At 51.5% G+C, this 19,563-nt stretch overlaps 1 protein-coding gene across 1 annotated transcript in view; it reads right to left on the bottom strand.

The window, feature by feature from the left end:
* Positions 1 to 805: 805 nt before the first annotated feature.
* GFOD1 (glucose-fructose oxidoreductase domain containing 1) overlaps positions 806 to 19,563 on the bottom strand; it is a 119,323-nt gene continuing 100,565 nt past the window's right edge. Inside the window, exon 2 of the mRNA XM_047858288.1 lies at positions 806 to 7,562. Within this exon, the coding sequence (XP_047714244.1) occupies positions 6,643 to 7,562 (920 nt within the window). The 3' untranslated portion in view covers positions 806 to 6,642. The remainder of the gene's footprint in view (positions 7,563 to 19,563) is intronic.

Genomic DNA, 19,563 nt, shown 5'->3' with positions numbered 1-19,563 from the left:
ACGTTCAGTGAATCTTTAGGACAGTTGATTCCCACGGTCAGTTTCACGGATGCTGACACATGAACAGCATCCCCCACACCACACACACACACACACACACACACACACACACACACACATGAGAGGTACCACCATCATTCCTTCCCACCCATGTTCTTGCCTCAGAGCCCACAGACTGGCCAGGTACCTAAGTCATGAGCCAGAGCACCCGGGTCTAAGAACAGGAAAACAGAAGGAATTGTAGCTTCTCTTCCATCTTTATTGGCTACTTCATTTCCTTATCCCACCAATGCAGGTCGGGGAGGGCAGCAAAAGGCCATGTGTAAGGTGGCACATGCCAGCTGGCTGAGCGATGCTAACCACGGTCCCCTGAGTCTTGCAGCAGCAACAGTGGGCATCTATCAGCTCCTGGGTCTGCAGCTCAGACTGCGTGGCCCAAGGACCGCCCCCCCCCCCCCCCCCCCCCCCCCCCGCTCCACCGCAGGGACCATCTCCTCCCACAGTAAGTTTGGCCTTAAAAACACTACAAACAGTTGCATTCATTGTCCTTTTTTTTTTCCTTTTTCTTTTTGCCTTTAATAATAATAAAAAAAGAAAACCAAAACCTTCTATAATTTATAAGCTATTTTTTGCTATCTACATTATATATAAAATATAGACTCTGTTTACTGTATAACACACATCTTTTCCCCTTGATAAATAACTCTTTAAAATATCTAGTATACATGCCTTGACTTTTTATATATGTTTGGTTTTATACATATACATACATATATATATATACTCATGTTTGTAAAACACAATAAATACATACTTGACAATACCAACCAAACAAATGTAATTTGGGTTAAAAAAAAAAAAAGAAAAAGAAGAAAAAGAAGTAGTAAAAGCACCAGGCAGCAAACAGAAAGCCATAATTGCTAGAAACTTCTCCCTCCCCTGGGCAAGGCACAGGGCAGAATACTAAATATATTTAAATATGTTCGGATGCCTGAAGGAGAAGGAGGGGCACAAAGTAGCTGGTGGGGTCACTTGCTTTTGTTTTGTTTCTCAACCTGGGGTTAGACCAGAGTCACAGGTAGGTCATTGCGTTTATAAGGAGAAACCATGGGGGCTCATCCAACGGCTTAGCCCTTGTGACGGCTGCAGAGGACAGCAGAGATCAGGACGGGGAGTGACAGAAACAGCACGACCCTACGGCTACGCGGTAGGCCCTGCCCACACTGGCCCAGGCCAGCTTTTGACGCTTCACTAAGCGGAGAGCTACTACTGCATGCGACGCGTCTTGGGATTACTCTACTTGCTGCTGGTTTCAGCAAAAAGAGGGCACAACAGATTCAAGATGGTTCAGCAGTGCAACACTTTAGTAGCCTGGCCAAGAGCCAGGGGCTTCGGGGGCCCTCGCTCCAGGAAATAGGGACTGACCTGGGGAAGAGAAGGCTCAGGAGGCCACCGCCTTCCGCTGCTAACGGCTGTGGTCACTTGGCTACGGTGCTGGCCTCACCTCCAGGCTCAGACCACCGAGCTCATCACCCGTGACGGCAGCGCGGGAGGACTTCGCTCCTCTTGCGGGAGGTCCTGGGAGCCCGACTCAGTCAGGGTCGTCCCTGGAGACTCAGCACTGCCATTGGCCGGCTTCCCTGCCTGGGGGGGGGGGAGGCGGGGGGGGGGCAGCGGCAGGGGTGGGGGTGGGGGGTGCGGACAGGCCAGGTAGAACATGCCAGCTGCTGCTTAAGACTGAAGCCGCACTGCAAACGCACACGGCTTTCCTTTCATGGCCCCCCTCCCCTCCTCCCTGTCCCAAAAAGGACTGGAGCGCACGGGCTCTGAGAGTTTGTTTTCAACGAGCTCTCCAAGGTCATGGCTTCCGCCCTGTAAAACTTCAGGGCTCTGATGGCCAACAAATAGGAGGCAACAGGTGAAGCAGGAGGCCTGACTCTGCACCTAGGAGGGGAGCGGAGGGCGACAGAAGCAGAGCGGGCCCCGGGAAACCCCAAAGGTGGTGTTGCGTCCCCCATCCTTGCCACGTAGAACACCGACTACGGATAACTGTTCGCACCACGATCACGATGGAAACGCAGAGCAGCCAGTTTCTGAGGACATTCAAGACCTAATGGAGTTGCTAAGAAATGGATGCAACCACAGCAGCTGGGCGAACACGGTCGTCACAGGTCTGAATTGTAATTGTCGCTCGTTCACCCACTAGCCGGGGGACCTCAGACGAGTCATTTCACCTCTCTGCCTCCCTGTCCCCATCTGAGAGCCCTGACGGTGCTATGTGCAGCCGCAAGGGACTTAGAATGCAGGTCCGAAGAAGCGGGGGTGACCTCTGCTGTCACCGAACCTCTCGGGGCTGTGACAACAGGATGTGAGTACCCGGGGCTCTGACATCCCTTCAGAGACAAACAGAGCTCCTTCCTCCCCGGGATGTCTCCCCAGCGTGCTGCCATTCCCCCCCCCCCCCCCCCAACCCCACCACAATAAAAGGCGATCCTCCCGGAGACCTAATTTCCGACCCAGGTCAAATTCAACAGCTGCGGCTCTGAGCCAAGATGAAGAGAGTTGACAGAGTGCGCAGGTGTGAAGGCAAAACGCACAGGTAAAATCGGAGCCACAAGCAAATGAACTGGAAAAGCCCCACCCCCTGAGAAGAACACGTGCCGCTGTTAGACCACCAAGGGCAAGATCCAAGGCCACCTATGACGGTCGGCCAATGACGTCTTGAAAATCCCCAGCTCCTCGGTTTGCTGCATCACCGACGATGGAAATCGACTCAGCAAGTCGATTTTCAAGGAAGGAAGCTGAGTGCTCTTTCCATTTTGGAAGGGGCAGAAACACCGACTACTTCTCTTCGCAGCCCTGTCAGGAACCTGCTGGCAGAACATCAAATGTGGCATTCTGCTCGGCGGGGGGGTACGGACCGCAGTGGTGTAGAGCCCCACACAAGTCACACCCGGCATGAGTCCAGGATGCGCCACAGGGCGTGAGGACAGCCCCCCCCTCAGTGTTCAGCCAGGAGTGCTTTTCTGCCTGGTGACAACTTCGGGGGGACGCACCTCTCTCCGTGGGAGGCAGCGTGGTTTGGAGAAGACAAGCTTTGGACCCGGGTGACTGTGCGCAAGTCACTCTTCCTTTCAGAGCCTCGATTTTCTCACGTGTGTAATGGGAAGAACGAGAGCCAATGCCTCGGGGTTGCTGAGCGCATTAAGCGAGATCATTCACCTAAAATACCCTGCGCACGGTGGATGATCAAGAAATGTTGGTGCACAGCGGATGCTTGGATGGCTCTCTGCAGACGGGAGAAGGGGGCCGGGAGAAGCTCAGCTTCAAGCGGAGTCAGCCACGGCTGCCACCGCAGGGTCCACGTACATGTGACACACAGGTATTTCCCGCCTAGTAGATCAGGAGTGTGTGTGGTACCCTGCGACGTCTCTCCCCCCGAGAGGGGGCGTCAGAGAAAAGCTGACGGTGGTCATAGACTTGCTCTCCAGAAGAGCACTCAAGAGAATCCAAACTTTTCAAATAAGCCCAGAGCGTCCCCAGCCCTTGTGAATGCCAGGTGAGAACCCGTGATGCCCACCCCCCCCCCAATCAGTGGCACGAGCCAACGTTTCCAGGACCAGAGGCGTGCGTCCCCAGAAAAACGGGAACAAATCAAGCCGCAGGGACTAAATGTGAGACCCTAAGGGCGGTGCCTCTGGGACACCGGATCTTTGAAACACAGTAACCAAAGCAGACAAGGGCCGGATCGCTGCTCGGGGCTTCACCCTGGGTCAAAGTGGTGCTGACGGAACCCAGACCCCAGAGCGCACGAGTCGGCGTTGGGGCTTGGCCCCAGCGAGCCCCGTGGGGAGCTTGAGATCTCAGCTGCCCGCTGCGGCTCGCAATCGAGGTTTGCCAAGTGGTAGTTCGGGGCTAAAAAGAGCACGAAAGAAATACCTTAAACTCATCTCCGGGAATTTTTGTATTTAAAAAAGGAACTACCTAGGTCTTTTCTTCCTCTCGTTCCTGTGTCTACCTGCTACATGCATTTCAGTAGGTAGGATTTGAGAACACTCACTAAAATATTTTTCATGCTTCTGTTAAAGAATATATATTCTTTCTATATCCCCTAGCCTCACACGAGAATCTGTGTTTTAGACACTATTTATCACAGGACTCAGAGGCCTCTGGAAGAAAATAAAAACAACTTCCCAAGTCTTTGGGTTAAGTACAGAAACATAAAATTAAACCCCCTGGAATATCCCTACTTAGATTATAAACGACTTAGAAAAATGAGACCCATAGAGTTTAATCTAAGTTTTCTTTCCCTTCATCTTTAATTACAGCCTTTCAGGCTAGATAGAAAAAAAAAAATTTTTTTTTCCACTCAGTTCCTACAAAAGTTATTTCTTCAGAAGGCAATTTAGGAGAACCTGAACCGACAGAGTCCACGGCACGGCCGTCTGCTCCCACTATTACTGGGGCACATCCATGCTACCAAATCTCTGGTTTTGAGTTGGTAGCTACGACAGCCAGCATGCTCACCACGAAGTAATGATGTCAGGGACCGTAACATACCCTGGAGAGTTCCGGCTGACTCGCCTAGCCGTGTTGCAGCAGTGGGGTGACTCTTCTGGGGAAGGCAATCCTTCCTCACTGGGCTGGAAAATGACCCAACATTCCTGCGGTGTTTGGACATGCCCGCCAAGCACCCTCCGGGCAGCCTGGGCATCACAGTGTATTGACCCTGGGAGGAGAATGGAGAATACAATGGACTATATATACTGTTCATTTCCAGATTCTGCCTCCTCAGAGCCTGGGGGGGGGGTTGGGAGGGGCTCTCGGCCCCTTAAATTCCCTTCTACCCCTACTGCCAGTCATCTGAAAAGACGTCTAAACCTCAGGTGTGTGCCAAAGACAACCGTTGGGTTTCTGTGACCTATGAACAAAAGCTATGGAGATTCAGAAGTTCTCGTCTTCCCCAGTCAACCCTGACAAGTGTCTAATGGGGGGGGGGGGGGTGAAGGATTAAGGATAATTTCCCAGTTTCAAAATGTTTGACTTGGTGTTTCTTTCAAGAGAGGTCTGAATTTTTAAGAGCTATTTCAGCGACATTTGGTGGTGGTGAGGACTGACAAACCCTTGTGTGTGTGTGTGTGTGTGTGTGTGTGTGTGTGTGCGCGCGCGCGCGTGCGTGTGTATGTGCATCTCTAACAGTTCCCCTTTGCAACCACCCCACTCCAAGCCTGCAGCCGTCTGTCATCTCCAGTAATAGCTCTCTGTAATCAGGGTGTGACAAGGGAGACAAGAGACCAAGGAGGGGAAAAACACGTTTTTTCCCCCAACGTGACCCTTCTCAACCCTACGTGAAGATACTCCTCCGTGGCTCTAACACCCCATATTAGAAACACTGAAAGTGATGTCCCTTAATTGTCCTTCTGTTTTAATACCCATTCAAAAACTTGCAGGTGTCAGAATCCTGAAAGCAAAGGTCAAAGCTAAGGAAACACCCCTGACATTTTCTTTTTTCTTTTTTTTTAAGGGAAGACGATTATATCTGCGTGGAACCGAAGGCTTCCCTTTTAAATTCACAAAGCCGGGTGAATCTCCTAAAAGTCCTTTACCGGCTTGGTAGGAGACACGGGTGTTGGAGGCCAAAGCCCGCCAAGGGCTGGCTCCCTTTCCCATCTGCTGGGACAACCCCACTGCAACAAATGGGGCCCGCAGCATGCGAGGGTGGCTCGGGAGCTTGTAGTCTGACCCATTCAGGCTGTGCCCTTGACTGGAGAGCCACCGGAGAGGACACTTGAGCACCACATCCCTTTGCACTTAGTTCTACCCCACCGGAAACAGGATTAAAGGCAGCTCCCCGCCGCTTTGTAATTGATGCCAAACCCAAAGGGCTATTGTTTATTCTCGGCCTACTCTGCTTCCACACAGCCTGCGTTCTGGTGCTCTCCTCTGGGCTTACTTGCTATTCCGGGCTCTCCCTTATCCCACCTGGGGGCGGGGCGCAGGGCAAGGTACCAATTAGGAAGACACACCCTCCCACTTCCTATGAGGACAACCAATCAATCAAGCACACTGTTCACTCTGCTACCAAGTAGTTTTTCCTCCAGATATTTTAAGTGGCCTTCCGGAATTTGAGCTTTCTCATTAGCCCACTGCACCCCCGCCTCCCCCCAGACTAACAGGCTTCTGCGGACGGGTGAGGATTTGCCTTCTCCCGCCAGAGGCAGGTGGCCGGGAAGCCGGCACCCACTGAGCTGGCCACTGGGTCGCGGGAGCATTTGGCTTGCCAAGGAGGCCGATGGGTAGGGGAGGGCTGAGGGAGGAGGAAAGCACCCCCTCTTTGCTTCTCATGGTAAGGGGGCCACAGAGGCTAAGCCACCTCCTCCTCATGCAAACGCCCCGCAGGGGTGATCTCGGGAAGAACAGGCCCCCTGAACACTCCCGGGCTGTTGGCTCGGCCAGCTGACAGTCTTATTAGGTGCCCCTCACCCAGGCTGGGGGTTCACCTTCCCAGGGGCCGCTTAACTCACCCTGCCCCTCCACCTTCCCGCCCCCGCACTCCTCGCGGCCACCTCTGCCCCAGCACGCCCTCCCCCTCTCCGGGCTCCACGCTGAAGACCTGAGTCCCCCTGGGTCCCCCAGTCCGTGCTAACAGTACAGGGACATCCTGCTCCGGCGCATGGCCTCGCTGATCAGGTAGGCGGGGCTCAGCTCGGGCTCCTCCGTCATGATGGCAATGTTCTGCCACTCGCCCGTCTGGCTGGACCTCTTGATGGTGTCCACCACGCACAGGGCGTACAGGCAGTCGTCGAAGGTGGCGGCCATGGTGAGCGGCCGCCCGTCCCACGTGCGCCGGTCGTCCTGGTCCTGGAAGGCCTGGCGCACGGCCTGCATCATCTTGATGGTGCCGCGCAGGTAGGGCGCGGGGATGTCGCTGAAGGCCTTCTCGGGCAGCAGGGAGTTGCTGACGGGCGTGGCGTCCTGCAGCAGCAGCTCCTGCTCGGGGGCGCTGTTGCGCTGCCCGTACAGGTCCGTGCCCACCGCCAGGAGGCGCCCGGCCGAGCCCACCACGGTCACGTCCTGCTTGAACTCGCCCGGCACGTTGAAGTTGAGGGTGACGGTGCAGCACACGCCGCCCTCCAGCACCATCTGGAAGGTGCAGAAGTCGTCGCTGGTGATCTGGCGGATGCCCTTGATGTGGTCCGTCTGCTTGACGAAGGTCTTGAGCAGCCCGTGGACCTTGACGGCCTTCTGGCCGGTCAGGAAGGTGAGCAGGTCGATGATGTAGGTGCCCACCGAGTGCAGGCCGCCGCCGCCCATCAGGTCGTCGCAGCTCCAGTTGTACTTCTTGCCCAGCAGGCTGCCGCCGTGCACCTGCACCTCGCACACCAGCAGCTCGCCCACGTAGCCCTCCTCGATGAGCTGCTTCATGCGCACGAAGGCCGGCAGGAAGCGCAGCACGTTGCCCATGATGCTCATGAGCTTGGGGTAGTAGTGGGCGGCCGACATCATGCGGAAGGCGTCCAGCGGGGTGGCCGTGCGGTCGCAGATGACGTTCTTGCCGATGCCTGCGGGGCGGGAGCAAAGACAGCCATGAGGGCGCGGGCGTGCGCGGCGGTAGGGGGCGCTGTGGCCCCCGGATGCTAACCTTGCAGCGAGCGCGCCAGACCTGACCTGATCCCCGCTTTCCAGTCTGAAAAGAGCCCGTAGCGCCAGTTATTTAGGCAAAAGTAATAGAACCTAAGGTATGTTTAAGATCTACTCTACAGTATAATTAAATATTTGAGTCGAATTCCTTCAGTATGAAGCCAAATTAAATCAACTAAATATTAGCTTATTTTAATATAGTTAAATAGGCTCTATTTTGGAGATTTTTTTTTTTAATGTTTATTTATTTTGGGAGAGAGAGACAGAGTGTGAGTCGGGGAGGGGCAGAGAGAGAGAGAGAGAGAGAGAGAGGGAGGGAGACACACAATGGGGAGCAGGCTCCAGGCTCTGAGCTGTCAGCACAGAGCCCGGCATAGGGCTTGGGCCCCCAAACCGGGTGATCGTGATCTGAGCAGAGGTCGGAGGCTTAACCCCCTGAGCCACCCAGGCGCCCCGGAGAGATTTTTCAATATACATCAATATAGAATATAAAACACCTCATTTCATGCTTTGTGTCTAGAAGTCTAGGACATTTTATATACAAACATATGTTCCTTGTCAAATATTGATAAATCTAAACTATTTAAATAGGGGCACCTGGGTGGCTCAGTGGGTTAAGTGACTTCAGCCCAGGTCACGATCTCACAGTTTGTGGGGCTCTGTGCTGACAGCTCAGAGTCTGGAGTCTGCTTAAGATTCTGTGTCTCCCTCTCCCTCTTCCCCCACCCCATTCACACCCTGTCTCTTTCTCTCTCAAAAATAAATACACATTAAAATTTTTTTAAATAAAATATTTAAATATAAAATATAAGTCCTATTGAAGTAGACAAGATCATCTTACATGTCTTATTAAAAATATCTACCTATGAACTGTTTTATAGCTTTAGTTTATAAAATATAATTTATTAAAAATGTATCACTGGAGGGGCGCCTGGGAGGCTCAGTCGCATAAATGTCCCCAAGTTCGGCTCAGGTCATGATCTCGTGGTTTGTGGGTTTGAGCCCCGCATTGGTCTCTGTGCTGACAGTGTGGAGCCTGCTTGGGATTCTCTCTCTCTCCCTCTCTCTCTGTCCCTCTCCCATTCATGCTTTCTCTTTCAAAAATAAATAAATGAAAACTTTAAAAAATATATTATTAGAAATATCATACGTAGGGAAGAGAAGAGTGTCTCTGTCTGGACAGAACCGGAATATGTAAGCTTAAGTCATAGCCAAGGCAAGTCTGATTAAATATGAGGAAGAATTTCTTAATGATATCCTCTGAAGGTCTAAACACTTAGCTCTCTCTCCTACAACCACCAACAAAGGATTACATTTTGAAAGTTACCTGCTTGTTTCTTTTGTATTATGGATTAGGGCTGGCAGTGGTCAGACATACGTTTGTTGAGGTGTTTCTGCTCTTTACCGGGGCGGGGGGGGTGGGTGGGTGGGGAGAGTGGGTAGTCCCTGGATCTGAGGGGTGTGCAGTGGCCGGTGCCTGTCATCTGTCTCATGGTGGGGTTCCGTGCTTTTGGCCAATGCACCTGGGGCCAAATAACAATGAGGCTTGATATGATGACTGTAATGGGTGCAAAAATTACAGGTAGATTCAAGCCCTTCGGGAGACTAAGTGATTCTGGGTCTGGAGAAGACAAAAGATCAAAGGGAAGGAGAGTGGCAATCAGTGGGAAAGGGATTTATTCTGTAGAAGCCCAGAGTCAAGGGAAGAAAAATGAGTCAGCTAAACCTATAGAAGCAGTCAAGTGTTAGATACTCTGCACATAGACCCTTCCAGTAGAGACCTGTACTCTCCAGACAGGGGAGATCCCACAGACAGGGGACATCCACAAGGGAAACGGAGCAATGAGACACAGCTGTGCTGGCTGTTGGCACTCAACCTGACAGAATCCATGAACTCTAACGACAAGCTGAACTGAGATCGGGTTCTGTGGAAGTCCTGCAACTGTAGGCGTCTGTCCAGCGGAGATGCCCGGACAAGCCCGCACCCTAGAACGTGGCTCTCATGGCCAAACGACAGACGTGGTCAGAACAGGTTGTAGAAAATAAATATGCGTGATGGCTGTCCATTGCCACATGCACGTTTCATTCTGGCCCCGCAGGGAAAGGGCCAGAAGCCACGCAGTGACCACTTGACTTTTCCATGTTGGAAAAGTCTCCTTGACTTTTCCATGTTGGCAGAGCTGGCTGGCTCTTCGGATGACCAGGAATGACCAGTAAGAAGCGCCTTTAACTCTTAGCAACCAGTTGAGGGCTGAGGCTTTGGCACAGGGATGAGAAAACGCTGGTGGGTATTACCAAAAATGCCACACGCTTACAACACATCATGTTCTGATAACACGATCCTGTAGGCAGCAGGCTCACGTAACAGTGGCTTGTGCTGGCAGGAGCAGATTTATATGCGAACGGATTGGTAGGTCGCTGCACGGACCGGTGACTCATGCTGCCAATATCTGCCTGGCGCCTGCTGGGTGTGGGCGATGGCCTCTCCTGCCCCCTAACCTCAAGGTCGCCCTAGCCAGGACCCTGTCTTTTTTTTTTTTAATACTTATTTATTTTTGAGAGAGAGAGAGAGAGAGAGAGAGCGAGTGCAAGTGGGGGGAAGGGCAGAGAGAGAGGGAGACACAGAACCCGAAGCTGTCAGCACAGAGCCCGATGCCGGGCTCGGACCCACAAACCGCAAGATCATGACCTGAGCCGAAACCAAGAGTCGGACCAACTTAACCAACTGAGTCACCCAGGCGCCCCCCCCCCCCCCCCCCCCCCCGCAGACGGTCATCTTAATGGCACATGAGAAGTTTACCGTATTTTTTCTATTATAAAAAAAAACCAAAACCATAGAATGAAACAGTAAAAGAAAAAATAAATGGAGAAAATTCATTTAACTTCCCATCCGCACACCCCAAACCGTCACTAAGTGGGTGAGGCTTCGCAGCTCTACAGATGGAAGATCCTGAGGTGATGAAAGCTCCTTTTCCAGAAAATGCCGGGTGAACACACACCAAAAGCCCCTATCGGGCTCTGAAACTCGTGCCTGGCTGCCCCAAGGATCTGAGACACGGGACCCTCTTCCTTGAGGCTATTTCTGTGCGCTGTGAGTCCACACCACACAGCCACAATCTCAGAGATAAAGACTGGTTCTGACTTCCTAAGTCTCCACTCGGCCCACGGCACCCAGAGGTGCGTCGAGCTCCGGGCAGGAGCCCGGCAAACTTGCGGCCTGGCCCGGCCTCACCGCCCGTGGTCGTCAGCAACGTCCGCGCTTCGCGGGCGGGTCTCAGCAACCTCTTACCTCCCGGTATCCTCGCGACGCACAAGAGACTTCTAGAAATCTATCATAGAGAAATGATCTCAAACGTGAGCACGGCCTCTTGCCCAAAGAGGCTTCTCACTGAATTATTTATTAGAGCAAAAGGCTAGGAACGATGCAAATGCCCAACGCGAGAAGAATGGGGGTGTTAGTTCTAGCATGGACGTACAACAGAACGTCGTTAAGCCGCTGAACGCGATGCTAATGAAGGCTTTTTAATGGCAAGCAAGAGGATTATGATGGAATGTTAAGTGAAAAGGGCTCTATTCATAGACACGCTGTGATCTCAACTCTCTCTTAAAAACTACACAAGAGGGGCGTCTGGGTGGCTCAGTCGGTTAAGGGTCCGACTTCGGCTCAGGTCACGATCTCATGGTTTGTGGGTTCGAGCCCCGCGTCGGGGTCTGGCAGCACAGAGCCTGCTTGGGATTCTCTCTCTCTCTCTGCCCCCTCCCCACTCTCTCTCTCTCCCCAAATAAATAAATAAACATTTAAAAAAGGGCACAAAAGGAAAGGAGAAAACCTGGAAGGGAACACCTCAAAATTCGTTAGCAGGATTATGACTGATTTTTATTTCCTTCGCTACATTTCTCTGTATTTTTCTAAGGGTCTACTTTGATGGCCAGAACAACTGTTAGCTTTTCTTTCCTAAGCCCAAAGGAGGCACAAAGCCTTTTGAAGGATGGGGCTCACATGATGGCAGAAGGGCCTTTCAAAGCCTGGGATGGGCAGCCGAGTCCTAGAGCAGGCCGGTCTGCCTCAGTGCCTGGGCCCTGGGGGGGGGGGGGGGGGGGGGCGGGGGTAAAGGCGCCACTGACCCTGAACTGTGAATGCTTCAGAGACTCAGGCCAGGTCTCCTGGCTCCGCCTCCTCAGAACTCTCTGATTCTCACGGAAGCTATGGACTCTCTCCAGAAGATGCAGTTCAAACCGCACCCACACGGTGAGCCCGTGCACAGTCTTCTCGGGTTCCCAGAGCAGGCATCTCCATCATAAACTGTACAATCACTTCCTATTTTTAAAGTATTTACGTATGAATAAATGTTATGTATGTCTTTAAATTTTTTCTAGTAGGCTCTACACCCAACGTGGGGATCGAACTCACAACCCCGAGATCAAGAGCCCATGTGAGCCAGGTGCCCTTGTACGATAACTTCTTGAAGGCGTTAGGACATATTGTTTACAAACAAGATAATGCTTCCAGTTTTAAAAGAAACCCAAGGGGCGCCAGGGTGGCTCAGCTGTTTGAGCAACCAAGTCTTGATTTTGGCTCAGGTCATGATCCCAGAGGTTGTGGGATGGAGTCCCACATCGGGCTCCACGTTGAGTGTGGAGCCTGCTTAGGATTCTTTTCTCTCTCTCTCTCAAGAAAAAAAGGAGAAGGAGAAGAAGAAAGAGAAGAAGGAGAAGAAGAAAAGGAAAAGGAAAAGAAAAAAGAAAAGAAACCCAAAATGCAGAGCAAGCAGGCCCCTTACTGATTTGTGAAGTTTGTTTTCTCTCTATCCTGGACACTCTTCCCTCAACTCTACCTCTTGGTGTGGCTTCTGCAAAGCACACTCTGGACCCCCCAACTCCTCCGGTTGTCTTTCCCAGAGTCTCCCCACCAAAATGCCCAGAACCTGAAGCTCCAATGTTCTTGACAGTTTAACAAGAACAGGGGGCTTAAGCTAAAGAAATACAAGTCTATTCTTTGTTGTTTGCTTATCTGATTTTTCTAATTTTTGCTTTATTTCAGCTTACTTGAGGTACAACTGACATATAAAATTGTAAGATATTAAAAAAAATTTTTTTTCAACGTTTATTTATTATTGGGACAGAGAGAGACAGAGCGTGAACGGGGGAGGGGCAGAGAGAGAGGGAGACACAGAATCGGAAACAGGCTCCAGGCTCTGAGCCATCAGCCCAGAGCCTGACGCGGGGCTCGAACTCCTGGACCGCGAGATCGTGACCTGGCTGAAGTCGGACGCTTAACCGACTGCGCCACCCAGGAGCCCCTGAAATTGTAAGATATTTAAAGGAGACATCATGGTTATTTGATGTATGTGTGCATTGTGAAAGTATTTCTACCATCGGTTTAATGAACCTCGTGTTTCTCTCGTGTGCGAGAGAACACGTAGGTTCTACCCTCTTGGCAAATTTCAATTATACAATACAATGCTATCAGATATAATCATGTTTACCTAAGATCCTCAGGGGTGCCTGGATGGCTCAGTTGGTTAAGCAAAGTTGGACTTTGGCTCAGGTCATAATCTTGAGGTTCTTGGGTCTGGGCCCCATGTCGGGCTCTGTGCTGACAACTCAGAGCCTGGAGCCTGCTTCAGATTGTGTCTCCCTCTCTCTCTGCCCCTCCCCTGTTCATGTTCTATGTCTCAAAAATGAATAAAAACATTAAATTTTTTTTTTTTTAATTAAAGGGGCACCTGGGTGGCTCAGTCAGATAAGCGTCTGACTTCAACTCAGGTCACGATCTCGTAGTTCTTTTTTTTTTTTTTTTTTTTTAATTTTTTTTAATGTTTATTTATTATTGAGAGACAGAGAGACACAGAGCGTGAGCAGGGGAGGGGTAGAGAGAGGGGGAGACATAGAATTTGAAGTAGGCTCCAGGCTCTGAGCTGTCAGCACAGAGCCTGATGCGGGGCTCGAACTCACAAACTGCGAGATCATGACCTGAGCCGAAGTCGGTCGCTCAACCAACTGAGCCACCCAGGCGCCCCACGATCTCGTAGTTCTTGAGTTCGAGCCCCGCGTCAGGCTCTGTGCTTCAGCTCAGGGCCTGGAGCCTGCTTCAGATTCTGTGTCTCCCTCTCTCTGCCCCTCCCCAACTCATACTCTCTCTCTCAAAAATAAACAAACATTAGAAAGGAAAAAAAAGATCCTCAGACCTTATTCATCGTATAGCTGAAAGTTTGTACTTAAAGAAATATGATTCTAACTGGAGACTTCCAGTCATCAGACACTGTGTGTGTGTGTGTGTGTGTGTGTGTGTGTGTGTGTGTGTGTAAGTATATCAGTGTGGCACAGAGAATCCCCTCACCCCCAAAATCACATGCAGCATAAAGCACACGTATACTGCCGGGGCGTAGAATTAACACACCTCACAATCCTGGCTGCATCAGATGCCACCGAATATATGCTGGGATTTCTTCCAAGGAGAGCAGATAAATGCCTACCTTCCAAGTCGCCTGTCAGCCTGGCCTTTGGTCTGGCTCTCCAGAAAATACCACAGGTCTTCAGTGTCTTTGTGATTTTCAGGTGTCTTAGCACAATGCCTTTCCTGCCACCCCCGAGAAAGTGCTAGAATAGGCTCTTTGGAGAAAAGCCCTTCTCTGTTTTGTGCTGAAAAGGAAACAACAAGGTTGGGGCCAAATCTGTACGCCTCCCTGAGCACGGGACTCTGACATTCCTTTGATATGAAGGTACAGAGACAACACCAGGCCAACAGGGGTTGAAAGAGTCCGTTTCTCAAGGGAAGGAGCTCGGGGAGAGACCAGAGGCCCCTCCATATGCTGGCCCCCCCCAAAGAGCCACGGCTGATTCCTAATGGGGAACCACGAGGGGAAGAATATAACCCTCATCTCTGCTTTGCAGACCCTCAGAGGATAGTGTGTGTTTTCTCACTCCTGGGAAGACAGCTTTACCTAAAGGACGGGAAGGCCATCTCTCCCACCTGTATCCACACATCCTTCCTGGAGCCATGGAAACACAGTCCCTTAGGAGTTTATACTATCTTGCGGCAAGATGTGGTATCCTCCTTCCAAGGCAAAAGATCCAAAACTTGGGGACCCCAAACAATCTTTTTTTTCAATGTCTATTTTTGAGTGAGAGGGAAAGAGAGAGAGTGTGTGAGCGAGCAGGGAGGGGCAGAGAGAGAGGGAGACAAAGGATCTGAAGCAGGCTCACCGCGGACAGCAGAGACCTCCATGCGGGGCTCGAACTCACGAACTTCGAGATCACGACCTGAGCCAAAGTCCGACACTTAACCACCTGAGACACCCAGGCGTCCCCCGGGGCCCCGAACAATCTTCAAGGAAATCGCGCCGCAGAGGATCAAGACAATCCAGGCCCCCAAACATATGGATTCAGTTTCGCTCCAAATAAACAGGCCGTGCAACGTGGAGAGCAGGAAAAAATACTCCGTGAGGAAGAAAGTGCGTTGTGCTTCGCCAAGCCCCAAGCATTTCCCAAGCAGTTGGAGAGCTTCAGTTATGCCCACAGAGGAACAACAGGACCTTTCTGGGCATCTGGGGACTACGGTGGATGTGGTCACCCCGCTGCTAACTCCCCCGGGGACGTGACATGAGCCATTACACCACCACCGCAGGCTCAGCTCTCTCCACCGAGGGATCTGCCCCTGCACCCAGAAATGGATGTCTGGGTATCTTACCACCTTTGTCAAGGCGGTGAAGTATGACTCAGGGCGGGTGGCAGACAGCACATCAGGACTGCCCTGGCATTCTGGGGAAGTCTTCATAGCCTGCCTCCACGGAGACCATTTATCCTCTCGTGTAGACACAAAGAACCTAAGTTGGGTCTTTCGGGGATTGACGGGAGCAGAATACGTCACCCTAGAATGGGCCGCTCAGGCATGTGCATTATTTCGAGATTAAAGACAATCAGGGCTCAGCCGACTCAAGAAGAGCTTTGTACCTTCCCCTTAACTACCTGAAAGAATTTAGATGGGGGCGGGGGTGGCTGTACCAGGAAGAGAGCTGTTACCAAAGATAGCTTTTTATATCGGAAAGACTTATCTGCATGGCCTGGAGAATATTTACCAAGTATTTGTCCTTCTCATCTTCCTGTGAAATGTCTTCCTCTTCTCCTCCCAAGCCCCACACCTCTCCCCTCTTCTCCTTAGCTTGGTTATGATCTCTCAGCCTCGACTACCTGCTTGCCAGGGAGTCCCCTATTTTTATGGGGCTCTCATCCATAAGAAGCTTGTTTTTCTCCTCTTAATCTGTCTTATGTCAACCTAATTATTTAGCCAGCCGAAAAACTTTAGAAGTTTGGGGAAGATGGGGAATGTTGTCTGCCCCTGCAGTTGAGAGCCTTGGGGCCGGAACAAACTCCACTTTTCAAACAACCCCTTCCCCCCACCCCACCCCACCCCCGCATCAGCAAGTAAAGCGAGATCTCCCCATCCATAAATTGGTGGAACTAATACCTTCCCACCTCTGTCGCGGGGCTGAGGTAGGGGAAGAAAGGAGATCAGCGGGAGAATTCTGGAGGGTGAAGGCGCAATGTGGAAGGCAGTGTGCTGGCTCTTTGTCAGAAGCTTTTAAACGAAATCATTTCAGAAGGAGCTTTACTGCCCTCCTGAGATCTCTCATGGGGAAACGGGAGATCGGCCCCCTCCCAAGCCCGCTGAGTGTGTTCTCGGTAAATGAGCCACAGCACAGTATCCACGGCCCTCACCAAGGATTAGTGCCGTAGAGAAGGAGTTTCCAACCAGTAGACCCCAAGGTGCCTTCCGGCAGCTGGGCCCCTGCCCTCCAAGCTCGAAGTCTCCAAGCCATATCTCTTGCCAGAGACCAGAGCTTTTGTGGGGGCTGACACTCCATCCAGATGGGCCCCAGAAAGGAGCAGGGGCAAGGGACCTCCCCCTGACACCTCTAGGGAAAAAGACAGGGGCCGTCTGCCGTCCGAAGAGCAGCTATCCTCTCCTGCCCTTGATCAGGTAGGTTATCCCTGGGTACCTGGAGTATCGCTGTCACCCGGCCACCCAGGGACCAGAGCCATTCCGGAGCAGAATCACCCTGAAACTTCAAAGCATGCTTCCCTGCCAGCACCCTGCCAATTACACACTCCCTTATCTAATCGATGGGGGAAATCTACGAGGCCAAGGCGACTTTCCCACCAGATCTTCCCAATTACTCCACTCGTGTTGACAATTCCTTATCTTCTGAGAGCCAAAGTGGCTGTTGGGTCTGCAGGCTGGCGCACAGCTGTCCTGGCAGACTGGCAGAACTCCCACAAGAAATTCCACCACATACAGCTTCCCATTCTTTTCTCCCATTCACAGAAGGTAGAGAAGATTTCTCTGCAACTCAAGCCGGAACTCATGATCTTCATTTGTACTCCATTCTGTCACCATTTCTGTGCTAGGCACTGGGACTGAAAAATGAGTAGGCTATGGGGCGCCTGGGCGGCTCAGTCGGTGGGGTGTCTGACTCTTGGTTTCTACCAAGATCTCATGGTTCACGAGATCGAGCCCTGCGTCGGGCTCTGCGCCTGCCGTGCAGAGCCTGCTTGGGATTCTTTCTCCCTCTCTCTGCCCCTCCCCACTCGTTTTTTTCTCTCCCTCTCTCTAAATAAAAATTTTAAAAAGGGATAAAAAAAAAAAAAAACCTGAGTAAGATAGCTAAATACGAGCTCCCAGTCTAGTAGAGAAGACCAACCAGAAATGAGTAATTACAGTATTTTATAGATTATGGGATCTAATATAGGGATAAACAATGAGAGTGCGAAGAAGGGCTGCCCAACTGATCTGGGCATGGTAGAAAGCTCTGTTTAAGAGGGGACATTTGAGCAGGGTTCTGAAGTATGTGTAAGAGTTTACCTGACTGAATATTCAGAAGCTGTGGGCCCCATTTAGAAAATAGTTGAAAATAAGAGCGTTTAACCTAGGACCCGAGAAACCGCTAAAATTGGAAGTTGTGTCTATGCATATATCTTGATGTTTCATTTTCTGAGGAAGAGGTTCTTTAGTGTGGTAAAAGAGTTTATGATTCAAAGGAGATCAAGCAGAACTGGAGTGCCTGCTGAAAGAAAAAACAAAGACAGGGCAAAGACAAATCTCTGGGTTTCACAGAATGAGGTATCTGAACACAGCGGGCTACTTTGTACCCATTCCTTCCCTGCTCCTGGTCAGTTTCACTCCCTGCAACACTGCATTTATTTATTTATTTTAAATTTTTGCTCTTTTTTTTTAAGTTTTTATTTTTGCAGAGGGAGAGACAGACAGACAGAGCATGAGTGGGGGAAGGGCAGAGAGAGAGGGAGACACAGAATCTTTCGAAACAGGCTCCAGGCTCTGAGCTGTCAGCACAGGGCCTGATGGGGGGGCTCGAACTCACAGACCACGAGATCATGACCTGAGCAGAAGTCAGATGCTCAACCGACTGAGCCCCCCAGGCGCCCCTCCCTGCAACATTGCATTTAGACCAGCTCTGTCCCAGCTCTGTCCCTCCCTTCCTTTATTCCCCTGGGCTTGGTATCTTCTGCCTCTCCACCCCCCTCCCCGACACACGCACGCGCGCGCACGCGCGCACACACACACACACACACACACACACACTCACAATGTTTCTTTCAGCACTAGCAGAAAGGACTTGTCCAAACCCCACTCTGTGCCCTCTGGCCCTTCTTCCATATTAATTGGGAGGACGGCCCCTTTGGAGAAATCCCTCCTCTTCAATTCCCTGAACAACATCCCAACTCAAACCACTAATCTGACCTCTTCACAATAGTAATGACATAATTTAAAATAGCAACAACCATCTCCCAAGCGCTTGTGCCAGAAGAGGCTGAGCATTTTACACACACTTGCATTTTTTATTGTACACAACTCCATGAAGCAGGTACTCAGACAGCCCCCGTCTCACACATGTGGAAACAGCCTCTGAGAAGGTAACCACTAGCCCGCCCTCCACAGTTCGGTGAGCGGTAGAGTTGGGCTCTGAGCCCAGATTGCCAGCCTTCGAGCAAACCTGGTCTTAGCTTTCTTACTCCAACTGCCTTAGCCCCGCCGGCTTACGGCTGGCTCAGTTCCTCTCATATCTAAATTGTATATGACACCCAGAGATGACATCCGCCTCCCTGATGTGTGCCTGTGCACTTGTGTGCAATGCCAGTGCTTCGGGGCGGGGGGGGGGGGCTCCAAGGGGGACTGCGTAATTGACCTTGGTGAGCATCAAAAACCAGGGCGCTGGGAGTGGGGGTGCCTGCTGTTCAGCTGGATGACAGCCCAAAGTCCCCAGAGCACCACGATTAATTTCAAACTTGAGATGGAAATGGGTCATGGTGACCCACATTCCGTTCCTTTTGTCAAGGCCCCTGACGCCGCCAGTGGGCTCTGAAAGGGGGGAACAGCCACGGAAAGGAAATCAGCACAGCTGATACTGATGGGACTTGATATTGAACTGAATTCAATGTTGAAGTGCTTTGTTGAATGTGTATTTTTGAAAGAGTGAGAGCGCGAGCATGCGGCACGTAAGTGGGGGAGGTGCAGAGAGAGAGGGGGAGAGAGAATCCCAAGCAGGCCCCAAGCTGCCAGCAGAGAGCCTGATGCAGGGCACGAACCCACGGACCGTGAGATCACGACCTGAGCTGAAACTGTACGCTTAGCCACCCAGGCGCCCCTCAAATGCTTTTTTTTTTTTAAAGTTTTTAAAGGTTTATTCATTTTTCGGAGACAGAGTGTGAGCGGGGGAGGGGCAGAGACAGAGGGAGACACAGAACCCGAAGCAGGCTGCAGGCCCCGAGCTGTCAGCACAGAGCCTGATGCAGGGCTCCAACTCACCACCGCAAGATCACAACCTGAGCCAAAAGTCGGATGCTTCACCGACTGAGCCACCCGGGCGCCCCCCACCCCCCATAGCAACCAGCCCTTTGTACGGA

The sequence above is a fragment of the Prionailurus viverrinus genome, chromosome B2, assembly GCF_022837055.1.
Source record: "Prionailurus viverrinus isolate Anna chromosome B2, UM_Priviv_1.0, whole genome shotgun sequence".
In the NCBI taxonomy this organism is placed as follows: Eukaryota; Metazoa; Chordata; class Mammalia; order Carnivora; family Felidae; genus Prionailurus; species Prionailurus viverrinus.
The sequence above is the reverse complement of the archived record's forward strand: the minus strand, read 5'-3'. Positions and strand labels throughout refer to the sequence as shown.